This window comes from Xiphophorus couchianus, chromosome 5 (genome assembly GCF_001444195.1).
Source record: "Xiphophorus couchianus chromosome 5, X_couchianus-1.0, whole genome shotgun sequence".
Classification (NCBI taxonomy): Eukaryota; Metazoa; Chordata; class Actinopteri; order Cyprinodontiformes; family Poeciliidae; genus Xiphophorus; species Xiphophorus couchianus.
In genome coordinates, this window is record NC_040232.1 from 13,703,165 (window position 1) to 13,716,096 (window position 12,932).

The following is a 12,932-nucleotide window of genomic DNA, read 5'->3' on the forward strand; positions in this document are numbered from 1 at the left end:
AGCTTAAGATGAGCTTAAGAACATTTTATTTGTTTGGAGCTTCCCTAATCCTGATTGCTGTTGTAAAAGATGACAAAAACGAACCACAGATATGCCAGAGACAACAACAAGTCCTAAGCATTTTTTTTGTTTTTTTTTCTGGTTGGCGTAACCTTGAAGGTTGGAATACGGATAAAGTTAAAAGGTCGTATTCAGTGTTAATCCTCCACCCTGTGATGCATTCTTCCACACTCTTACAGGGCATCCGTTTGTTGGCAAAGAACCAAAATAAAGTCACATACACACACAGGAGCTGTTTCTGTTTCAGTGATCTGGGCAGACACCCAATCTGCGGACAGCAGAGCCTATGTCTCAAGCTGGGGATGTGCTGTTTTCTGTGTGTGCGGCGTGTTGTTGCCATGTCGTAGCTTGTGTCCTATTATCACCCCTCTCCCACTTCCTTCTCTCCTAAGCACAGACACACACTAAAACACACACACCGCCTCTCAAAGACTCGGCCAAAAGCCAAGACTGCAGCACCGGGAGGCTAAACTCGCTCTGATTTGTGAGGCGACAAAAAGCAGGGAAAGAGATCAACTGTTCACTGTTGTGTGTTGCTAAGAAAAGAACCAACATTTAAGTAAATGCTTAAATGTTGATGAAAGAACTCTCTCAGAGCATTTAACTTCCAAAAAATTATTTTTATTCTGAAGGACCAATAAAATTATGGCAAATATTTACAAATAGTTACTTCTCAGTTTCACATTACTGATACATAAATGGAATAATTCACCAACAAACAGTCACTCTGGTGGACAGATGGACAGGTACACAGACTGAGTATGAAGAGATGCATCAAGCAAACTGTAATTCAAAATTTCACAGTAAAAATCAAAGCCAGGAAATTAAATAACCATAATATAACCATAAAAATAGAAAACATAAGCCTTATAACAAATTCACCATTTATTTCCGGCTTTCGGGATTAAAACCAATTACCAGTCAGGAGCAAAAAATAAAACAGAGGGTTGTTGAAGAGAAATCAAGTGATATGATATCTTTGGCAAAGTCGCACTGCAGTAAAATACATTCAAATATTAAGACAACACACAACACACAGAGAGAAAAAACACCAAGATTTGTTTGCAACTACTAGAAAATTGAATAAAAAACATACACATTTTCATAAAGAAGCATTTCACTTTTTTTCAAACCATCCCCTCCAGAATATTCAAAGGCAATACTTCATTTTATGTATCTGTAAGTCTTTTCTGCCCTTTTATATGTTTTTGTACAAGAATCGAATATTTAAAACAGGCATCACAGGCTTTGGTGAATGTTAACGGATATGTTTTCTTTTAGTTGTGTTTGTATTTTAAAGAAAGGAAAATATTGAAACCAAATTTATTCCTTGTATGTCTTTGCATCACAATGTATTTCTGTATTCCTGTGTTTTTTGTTCATATTTTTTTGTTATTTTTTAGCCAAAACACAAATAGAAATATCTCCTCAACAGCCTAAATAGGAAGCCATGGACACACACACACACGCACGCAAGCATACACACAAAATCAACATAATATTAAAACAACTCCAGATTGTTACACAAAAGGCCACAGTAAGGTGAGAACTCATGTATCCATTTCTTTTTTTGATTGAAACAGCTGCTTAAGTCAGGTTTTTGTAGGCTGATTCGTGCGCATTAGTTCTCTTCCACAGTTGAATAATATAAAGATGTAGGGAACGCTGTAACGCTTCAGCGTGAGATCTGTCTGAAGCCTAGTTATATCTGCAAGCATGGAACAGATTGTGCCACTAATTGCTGTCAAGATGTGATGCTGAATTCCCCTCTGGTTTGGGATTCATATTGAGATACAGCCGAGCAGCGCACACTTGGTGGAAAATCATAATTTAAAAAAACAAAAAAAACAACCTGATTTGCATTTATTTCTGCCTCTGATTTGACTTGGAGCTGGATTCAAAATAACGCATGTTATCTATTTTTTTTAAGATTGAATCCAGGGGTGGAGAAGTATTTTTGTTTGTTTGATGTGAAGCAGGTTTTGAATGTTTGTTGTTGTTGTTTTTTTTTACCTTCTTACAGAGTTGTAAAAAGTATTAGACCCCTTTCAGATTTAGACTGTTTTTGCTTTTTCGTTACACTTAAATACTTCAAGAATTTTTCATATCATTCAAACATAACTTGAATAAAAACAGAGAAGTTTTTGTTAAATCACAATTTAATTATTTCAGCCACAGTTTTTGTCCTTTCACTAGCCAAGCTCAGATGTTTAAACAGAACCTGAAAGCCAACAGGAAGTAGGCTAAAAGAATCCCAAAAGCAAACTTCCATCCAAACAAATTGTACTTGTCAAAGAGTCTAGTTAGTATCCAGTTAGTATGAGGTGGTGCGTGCATTAACAATGTTTTTATGTTGGAAAACCCACCAATGGGGCTGAATTAGAACAAAGATGAGTGGGCCATACTTCCTCCACAGAGATGTAAAAAACGCAGTGACAGATATCCCAGATGATTGAAGGTAAGGCGAAACAGTTCTGGGGTTTTGCCATTTTGGATAGCTTTTTTTCCATTAATAATAAAAAATTTGAAACTACTTTTTTCTTTTAACTAATGTAATTTTTCTGATCTGAAATATAAGTACGTCAAAAAAAACAACAACAAAAAAAAACAAAGCAGAAACAGGAAATCTGTAAAGGAGGAAATTATTTTTTATAGCACTGCAAGGAGGAAGATCTGATCTAAAATATTGTTTGGATTTTTAACAGAGCTGTCTGATGAAACAAAGAGAACTTTTCAAGAAAGGTCACATGCTTGAAATCAACACACAGTTCTGCTATACCTTATCCTGGTGGTGTGGCAGTCCTACAGGAGGACAGCAGAGAAGTGAAGTGAGGAAGATGAGTGCATGAGATATGATGAGATTAGGGCCGAGGAATTGGGGGGGAGAGGAGAAACGGGACGAGCTTGTGATGGCACAGCAGGTTTGTGCTCCCCTGGGGAACAAGAGGAGGGGCGATCACCACTTTGCAGAGGACAAAGGGAGGGAGAGAGTGCGTCTATACTAATATTTCTATAAGACTGTGTGTGGGTGTGTGTCTGTATGTGTGTGGCCTCTGCCCAGCACGCTTTCTACAGTCACTACCACCCGCAATGACAAGTCTCCCAGTCAATGTCACAGCTGCAAATCGAAACCACTGCTGGTCAGAGACAATCCTTTCTCTCCCCATGTGAACCCGTTGGGTCAAAGCAGTGGCAGGAGAGGCTGTTTCTCTATGAGACGCAGAGTTAACAAATAATCCTGTTAATGCATCGCCAGCTGATTCTGAGCTGCAAAAGGTAGCAGGCGCTAAGTTTAGCCTGTTTGAGGCTGCCGCCCCATAAACGTGTGAATGTAAATATTTTCGATCATTAGCTGGCTGGGTTGTATCTTTTGTGTTGGTTAGATTTGTATCTGAAAGGAAGCGGGTGTTTTTGCCTGTGTGGCATCTCTTTTTACTGTTTTATTCAGCAGTTCTTGAATGTGAACATTTCAATCACAGATCCAGGCCAAAAGCTCTGTCGATAAGGAAATATTCATAGAAATATTATAACTCTTTAAGTTTACATTGTGTTCCTGCGCCAATGTACAAATCTGCACAATATTAGTATTTGTTCTCCTCTTGTAAAACAGCATTCTACAGTATTTGGGGTGACCTGCCCTCAATTTACATACAATACATAAATATTTCATTTGAAACAGTCTGAGTTGAATATTAAAGGCTTATTCATAGTTTCTGATTGTTGGTTTTCATCAAGATGACAGACTTTTTGTAAAGTGATTTGACGCTGACTTGCTACACTTCAACATTTTAACTACCTAGCATACTACAGTACTTTGAAGTTAAACCTTAGTTAATCATCTTCACTTGGCTTTTGGAAGCATCCATACAGGCCTGTGTGTTTTCTGTCGGGAGTCCAACAAAAGTCATTGACATTCAAATAAAATTAATTAGAGATGCACCAATTAGAGTTTTGCTATTACTGATTTTGGCTGACCAAAATATCTCTTTAAGCTATTAAGATATAAAATAAAGACATTTAATATGAGATAACTTTATCTTTATGGGGTACATTGACAGCTTCTGAATGTTCTAGTATAAAAGTAAGTGGAGTGCAGCTGATACAGCTATCGATTCACCGATTGATCTGCTCTCAGGTCTACATCAAGAGAGCTGCCTGGTGTTTACAAAAGTGCACATCTTGGCAACTTTATCATAACAGGGGAAGGAACATTAACTAAACTTTAAGTCAGAAGCGGTTAAAATACTGACATCTAAATAAGAAATCAAATTTATCGTCTAATTATTCTAAGCAATATGCTGCCATGTATAGAGCTGATAAAAGAGAATGAAGTTTAGCAGGTCTGTGATTGAAAACACATTCATTTCCCTCATCTATGACTCAGACTGTGGTAGATCAGTTTTAGGTGTGGAAGGTGAAGCTTTATGTCACTGTTGAGAGGTTTGTTTGAATTTACAAATGCAGATGTCCAGAGTATTTTAATAGACATAAGAGACAGTGAGGCCAATTTTAGTTTTAGCGTCTCACATTCAGTAAGGGGGATGTCGACATATATAAAACCAAAGGCACTGTCCTTGTTTTCAGCTGGTGTGGTTCAGGTTCAATAATGCCTCAGAAGGACTGAGAGAAAAAGACAGAAAAAAGGAAAGTCTATAGCTAAGATGAGGACCAGCAGGTCCGCTGTCACACAACTCTTCTTTAGCGATGTAGATGCAGAACTTTTACAAATGTAAAATGATCAAATCTATTACAAGTTAAAATAAAAAGATCAAAGAAAGAGTAAAGTTTTAAAATGATCTTGCTTAGCAGAGGTTTGTAAACCTCTGTTTTGTTCCCCACTGTAGATTTGGTGTTTACTAAAACTGCACAGCAGCAATGATGAACAATAGCGAGCCAACCATGATAAAGAAAGGAAACCAAAGACTTTGTAAACACTTGCAGATATCTGCTAAAACCACAGCGAGTGGCTTTAAACTGTTTGCTGTTTTCATGAATAAAACTTGTACTCTGAAATTTGAACGGGAATAAATAAAATTGTTTTCTGTTTCACTGATTTCTTTAAATCTTGCGAACAAGGAAGACGTTGCCCGCACACTCTGATGTGTGTGAAGAACAACACACTGATTTCAAATCAATGCCAGAAGGCAAGTCTATCCTATTCTAAACATGATGGGTAAGGCCTCAACCCTGGTGTCAAGCAATTGTCGCAGCGCAGAAGTGATGTAGGGAATAAACCAAAGTCAACTTGAAAGAACAGGAGAAACCTTTCACAGATTTTTCATAAAAACAAAGCTTTATAGGAATTCTTTCAGTATCTCCAACAACACAAGCAGTCAGAAAGAAGAGGAGAAGAACTCGATAAAAACAGTGATTTGAGTCTCTTTGTGCTTTTGTCAGCCAATCCACTAGGGGGAGCCATCTTTGGGGAGTTTTAAAAAAAGTAATCGACAGCACAGGAGAACCAGAGAACAAGAAAACAAGGGTTGATTCCTGGTTCTTGATCTGAACATTTGCAGGAGACGCCTCTGTCCATTGGTACCAGGCAACAAACTATAAACAGGAAAATCTCAATTTGATCACATTTATAAACAAAGACTTCTTATTGTACTGAAGGTTTTTCAGATTTCATTATTAACTGCATCGTCATCCACATCATATTATCACTATTCTAGCACATGACACTATCATAAATCACAAGCGTTTACTCTCACCCAGGAGTGCAGCGCAGGAAAACCTCTGAATATATTACTCCATGATAAATAGCTCTTGAACAGGACTACAAAATCTTTGCTGGGGAGGTAGGATAGCACCTTAATGTACAGTGACAACAATAGGTGGGAAAGATTTTTGGTTTATTTGAACAGTTCATATAGTGGAGGGCTCAGATTTTAGGTTGTGCTTTACTGACAGGCATGTATAGTGCTATGAGAAAGTATTTGCCACTTTGCAGATGTCTTGTGCTTCTGCTATGGTCACACTTTAATGTTTCATATCATCAAACATTTTCTCTTCTGATTTAAATACAGACACAGAAATCCTCAGACACAGTTTCCACTTTTCTTCAAACTAGTCCAGAAAATGTTTCCCTAAATTCCCAGGAAAAATTAAGACGCCTTACAGGCCTTTCGGTTCTTTTTGATTACAATTTCGCCACTGACTCTAACTGAGGCAAGCCAGGCCTGCAGACATTGTTCTGGTCTTTTCGGGGGACCTTATGGATAAGGATGAATTTGTGAATAATTTTAGAAGGCTGTCCACTCCTGCAAAAGTTCACAAGTGTTGGATGTTTTCTGAATTTGTCAACTGTCCCAAAGACTTATACAATTATTTTGTGACTCTGGTCAGACTGATAGGTCAATAGCTTTGTCTCTTTGTTAGTTTTGCTTTGCATTGAGATGTGATTGGAGAATACCTGATTTTACAGGTCCAGAGATTTGGCTGATTAAATTGAACCAAAAACAATTTGTTAAATCACAGTAAATGTAAAATTAAGCAGGGGTACAATTACATTGTGAAGCTGGTTTTAATGGCTTTCTTCTCAATAAATAAATGTGTCACTCATAAAGAAAGAAGCAGAAGACATCTGTAAAGGGTAAATACTCTAGTTGTCTGATGTCATTTGCGCCACTTAAATGCAAGCATGGATCTGAAGGCATGGATAAATTGAGACAACCTGAAACTTCTAAAACTGATTTGATTTCCACCTAGTTATCTGAAATATTGCAACTAAAATATCTCAGTATTCTCTCTTTAGGTCAGATCAAAACTGGTTAAAACATTGCCATTTATGTAAGGAAAATAAAAAGGTCAGGTGTTATTAAAACTTTAGGTTTTAAATCTGTTAAGATCTCTGCAGTGCCTTCACAAGCAAGTTTGATTCTAACCTGTCTGCACGTACAGTGTATGAACATGCTATTTTGCACATGATGTGGGAAAGCTAAGAAATGCTTCTGGTTTACCAGTCAAACAATTTCCAAGCAGGTGAGGGGTGGTTGCCATCTTTGGCATCGGTCAGCCCGTTCTCTAAATATAACCATGTTGTGAGGATGCAGGTTTTATTAGGTAATAGTGCTGATGTTTGCCAAACCCCACCATTAAACAGTGATTATAAGTGATGATGAGCTAATCAGGCTGCACATTTGATACGTTTTTACTGAATCTTACAACCAGAAAGCTAAAAAATGCCACTTTGGGAAACTAACTCCAGCCTCCTGAATACTTTACAGGGCAAAGTATTCATGCCCCTCAGATTTTTTTCCTTTACATTATAACCACAAATTTCATTGTAATTTCTGTTTGTTATTTGATATACCAACACAAAGTAGTACGCAGCTGAAATGAGGAACACTGCACATCATCCTGGAGACTAGTGGCAGCATCATGCTATGAGGAGGGTTTTCAGTTAAAAGAATGTGTCATTTTCTTTTCTTTCACGGTTTGTGATTGTAAGTAACAGAAAAGGGTATAAATACCATTTCTACACACTTTCTTCCTTGTGCTCAGCTGGCATAAAAGGCTCAAACAAAGTAACAAAAAGTAAAGATAGAGGGATGGTATACTTCTGCCATAAAAAGTTGTTACTCGTTCAACATTGTGTTTCTAGATTAGTTGTGTTGAAGCCACAGAAAACAAAGTAGAATAAATTCATGGAGGATTTTGGTCTTTCAGATTTATGAGGATTGGATTGTCTTCACTCCACTGCAGCATGGCATAGAAAATTGATTGATGTCAAGTCATAAAAAGTACTGTCTAAGAAGGGATTTGCTCTGATTTGTTCAAATATATAGCAGTCTCTAAACAAAACAACTAGCTTGACTTCTTGGGTTTCATGAATGGAAATAAAAAAGTCTGAACATAATGTAGGAGGGTCCAAATTTGTAATGGTACTTTTAATAAAATGTTTTCTGTATTTGTACAGTAATGTACAACCAGGCAGTATTGTTTTGAAGCCAAAACAAATGTTTGTTGGTTTGGAATCAAATGAAAAGCAAACATCACTGATGTCAAAAGATCTGAAAAACTCCTTCTTGCCTCAGTCCTTGCTCATACAGGCAGGTTTTTACTGAACGGTGCTGGTGCTATCCATTTATTTCCTCCCTGGTCTTCCTGCTCTCCATCCTTCTCTTCTTTCTGGAGGGGTCAGTGGCGATCGTAGGCAGAGGCTGTTGCAGTGGCAGCAGGGCCTGCTCCCCTTGACGTTGCACTGTAATAATACGGTGATCCTGCACAGAAACACGGACAGTTACATTTCTTTCAACTGTCTGAAACATGAGTAACTCAAATTATAAGAAACTACATAACATTTCATTCAAAGTTTGATATAATATACAGATATGGTTGTAATTTCTTAACATCAAATGCTTCGTCAGGATAAAGTGTGTTGTTTTGCAAAGCAGATGAACTGATTTTCTCTTTTTAAATTTGTATATATTCACAACAAATGCTGCTCAATTTGCTTCTTAGCCATTTTTGTGGCTAATGTGTAAAGTGCATTTTTCGTGCACTTTACACAAGATCTGTCTTGCATAAAAAGGAACGAGAGCCACAATACTTTTTCAGATACTAAAATATAAGATATATACAATAAAATAAGAATAAGTGTGAAATTTAAGAATTTTTACCATTATGTATCTCCTCAAGACGTCAGAGCATTTGACTACCGATAGAAATGAACTGGTACAAAATGGTTGTTTCTGGGTATAAAAGGAATGGAGGCTGTGATGAAGCGGCAAAGTTTGGATTCAACATTAAGCACAAATTTCCTTTTTGACTCAGCAGCAATTCACAAATAAAGAGGAAAACAAGCTCATACTTTGGCAGTGTAAGAAGTTAATCCTAGTAAAAAGAAAATACAACCTCAATTATATGTCAAGATTTTTCTTGAATACCGGTAACTGATCAGGTTTTCACAACAGATTCTACAAAGACATTATTTAGTAATTAAAATAATATAATTTAAATGGGGTGTACTCACTTTTTTACTATGAATTTATACTGATCAAAAAGCAAAAGAGTAATTTATTTTCAGAATTTATCTTTTTTTCTCATCTTTTAGTAATCGGTTTGTGTGATATAGTGACATCTACTGACAAAATCCTCAAACTGCATGCAACTTAAAATGTAAAACAAAAACTAAAAATGTAAAAAAAAGAATAATTTTTAATTTGCCCCTGTGTTTTAAATAACTTGTCTTGCTGAAACATCTCTTGTTCAGTGCAAAGGTATAGTATATTATTATTAACAGATCCTTATTATTAATAGATCCTTGTATTTCAAAGAATTCATAATGCTGCAAACTTAGCCAAGCTTTCCAGGGCCTTTGGAAGAGATGTTGTCCTATTTCATTTAACTTTTAAAATTAATGTCTCTTCAAGTGGGATTTTTCCTCCAACTGTATGAATGTATTTAGAATAAAGACATAATTCTTCAGAAAGATAAATATACTTTTAGTTGTTGTACTCATCTTCATTTTAATTGTGGCCAATGCTGAACCATTACCTCCTTATACCATAAATGACAGTGACTGCAGAAAACCAAAGGAGCTTTTTAACATCCACTGCAACAAAACAGAAAATGAAGGTGTGCTACATGTCTCCAAACTAAGTGCAGATAATGGGATTGTTTTATACTTTTATGATGTTTGTTACCATAATACTGATTTAAAGCGGTAATTACAGTCATAAATCGAGAATTTTACAAGAAGACATAAATATTATAATACCTTAAACCTTTTTTCACCGTCTCCAGCTCATTTCTTCCCCCCCCCCTGGACTTCGGTCACAATGTCATCATGCTCATGAATCTCAGTAATTATGTTGGACAGAGTCATTTCTATTACAGATAGGAATGATGGTTAAAATGACAAAAATATGACTCGGTCTGTAATAAATCTGAATTCTCTTTTTGAATGCAGTGTAAATGTGAAATGAGCGGCTTCAATTTTCTGCTAAGATTATATTTCAGCGCGGAGCGGAGCAGTGAAAGGCAGGCATGAGATGACATGAGCTGATGAGGCTAATGGCAGAAAAAATAGTCTCTCTTTCACGTACAACCAATAGATTGGGCTCGACTTTCTTTCTCTCTCAGCGGATCGCCCCCCCCTCACAGAGATACTCCTCGCACCGTCCAAGTGACAGCCCAAGTTGACACGCCAAGTACAGCTCTACCACCACTGATCCCTTGAGTCTATTCTCTCTCCAGGGAGGAGGTCAATTCAATACCATAACCCCAAGTGCACACACAGAAACCCTCTCCCTCTCACCTTAATACACACACCTGTCTCTGTCCCTTCCATCAATCAGAGCAGCTGAACGCCGACAGGTTGTGTCTGTCCGCAGTCCAGGTAATCTTAGGAACCTCTTTGGGGAAGTGAGGCATTAAGTCGAACTGACAAACTCTTTAGTCCCACTCTAGATTTTAGAAACCCTCTCACTCGGTTTTAAAACAGGAGGTTTACTCATTTGACATTTTATTCTTTTCTCCAGCTTTGGTGTCTCCAAATCTGAATCTCGTCCTCACATTCTCCACACATTCTTCCATTGGTTTACTCCACTGAATTTGCTTCTTACCACCTGTTCCCTTATGAGGTAACTTTTCTCTTTTACTCCCTCTCTTTCTCCCTCTCTTTACACCTACCTTGCATTTGTCCTGCCTGACTGGTGAAGAGACTGGACGAGCAGCCGATCTCCGTCCCCAGGAGAGACCCATAATCCTGCTGAAACACTGCAGACAGAGGGATGGAGGGAAGCAGGAAAATTGAGAGTTGATGAGAGGAAAGGAGAAGGCGGGAAGGACTCTGCATGTCATCATAGTCCTAACCGTGTGGATGGTTTGCTCAGCCTGATGTGTATTTTAAGTTTTCTAAAACACGTTGCTCTAGTTTGGTCTCACCCAAACAGATCAACTTCTTCCATATGTTTGCTGTGTCACCTACATGACTTGTTGCAAACTGCAAAGGGGACTTCTTCTGGATTTCTTTTGACAATTGTTTATAGATTTTACCACCTGAGACCAGATCTCTACAGATACTCTTGAATCACCAAGGGCCTCTTGGCAGCTTTTTTGATTACAAATTCAGTTAACAATTTTATCATAAAACCCACTTTCTATAACCTGCTGTCCTCAATTCCTCACTTCTCCTCTTTTCATCCTTTTATATGAAAAATATTGCAAAAGATTTTTACAATCCACTTTAGTGTAAGAGACAGTAAAGGGAAGACGTAGAGCCATTGGAGCAAGGGTTTTGGCAAAATTAAATGACATACAGTAGCACGTTTATTCATATTTGCATATAAATATTTAGTATGTACCAACCTAATAGACTAGGGTTTGGAAATCTCCATGATTCATTGTACGTGGAATACTGTGGGTGGGAATATGGACTTCCAGAAAAATCTCCTCCTGAAAGAAAGCACAAAGCAGAAAACGTAGTATGTTGAGAAACAATAAGGAACTGAACACAATAACTATGGTATTCCACATATTTAACTTAGTTTGGTTTAATTATTTTTTCTTATATTATATTGGTTTGGTACTGGTTTTAGCCTGTTTTAGTTTAGTTTAACACAGCATGTAGTTTAAGGTATTTAGTTTAGCTTAGTCTTATTAGTTTAAGTTAGTTTAACCAATTTAGTTTAAACTATTTTAGCTAAGCTTAGATTATTTAATTTCACATTTGTTATGTGTAGATCATTTTTATCTTAAGTTTAGCAAGATTTATTATGGTTTATAGCTCATCCTGACTTTTTTATATTATTTTTTGCTTAGTTTAGTTATTTTTCATACACACTGAACATTAACCTCTATCCCGTGTTTCTAACACACTCAGACTAGTTGAATGTGTCTGAGTTGGAGAGCTCAGTCAGACTATAGCGGTCCTTCCACCCAGTGGATGATAGGTTAGCTTTTCTCCCTCATTTACTACTCACTGTCTGGGGTCTACTCTTCCTCATGTCTTCTCCCCCCTCACCTCCCTCCAATCTTTTATCTTTATTTTTCTCCTTTCTCCTCTGGCCCGCCTGAGTACAGACCACCCGTCACCCTTCACATCAAAACAACATTCTCCTCTACTTCTTCCCCCATTTCTCTGCTGACTTACTCTCCTTTTCTCAGTCTTTTGCTCTTTCTTTCATTTTTTTTTCCTCCTGAACCATCCCTCCTCCCAGGGGATCCCTCTCCCATAGCTGACAGTCACAGACCCTGATGCCCCCTCCCTCCGTTCTGCCTCCCTCTCCCCCCTCCAACCCATTCCTCTTCCCTGCCTCTCGTTCTGTCGGTTCTGCCTCAGTGCTTTCCTACACCCCCTCCGAGTGTCAGCACCCCTGCTGCAGAGAGAAGGAGACAGAGAGACGGAGTGGGAAGGGGAACAGCAGAAGAGAGTTGCTTGCTTAATGAAGGTATGATATTAGACAGAGTGAACAAAAAGGAGGATAATTTGGCAGAGGTGTGCTGAGATAAAGCAAAGTTGGCAAGTCAAAGTTTCTAGATTATCTCTTTCAATACTTCTAGCCAGCTCATGGAGTCGGCTTTAAAAATTCACTGAAGAAAAACTTCAACAGCAGTGTTAGCTGTGTGTTTTCGTGCGCGCAAGTTTTCGTTTTTGCGAGTGTACATTTAGTTGCGTCTGTCAGGTGTGGGTCTCAGGATGTGGTCTCCATGGCACCCCCGGGCGCGAACATCCTCTCCCTTGTCATCACCGCGGTGACGGCGATGTGTCAGGTTGTTTAGCAGACGCGAGACGGAGGGTAGAGAGGAGTAGGGAAGAAAGCTCAGGGGTCTCCCTGGTGTAGCTCGGTGTCAAGGTCGCACACACAGACACTGTCAAAAACAAACACACAAACAACGGTACGCACCAGCCCAAACACACACTCAAA

The 12,932-nt window shown here is 38.1% G+C and overlaps 1 protein-coding gene across 3 annotated transcripts in view; it reads right to left on the reverse strand.

Annotated features, from left to right (window-relative positions):
* Positions 1–659: 659 nt before the first annotated feature.
* The window catches only part of pax5 (paired box 5), a 61,062-nt gene continuing 48,789 nt past the window's right edge, over positions 660–12,932 (reverse strand). For all 3 annotated transcript variants that reach the window (XM_028018966.1, XM_028018964.1, XM_028018965.1), the window contains exons 9-11: positions 11,374–11,460; positions 10,696–10,782; positions 660–8,282 (exon numbers count right to left, since the gene is read on the reverse strand). In XM_028018966.1, the coding sequence (XP_027874767.1) occupies positions 8,200–8,282; positions 10,696–10,782; positions 11,374–11,460 (257 nt within the window). In that variant the 3' untranslated portion in view covers positions 660–8,199. The remainder of the gene's footprint in view (positions 8,283–10,695; positions 10,783–11,373; positions 11,461–12,932) is intronic.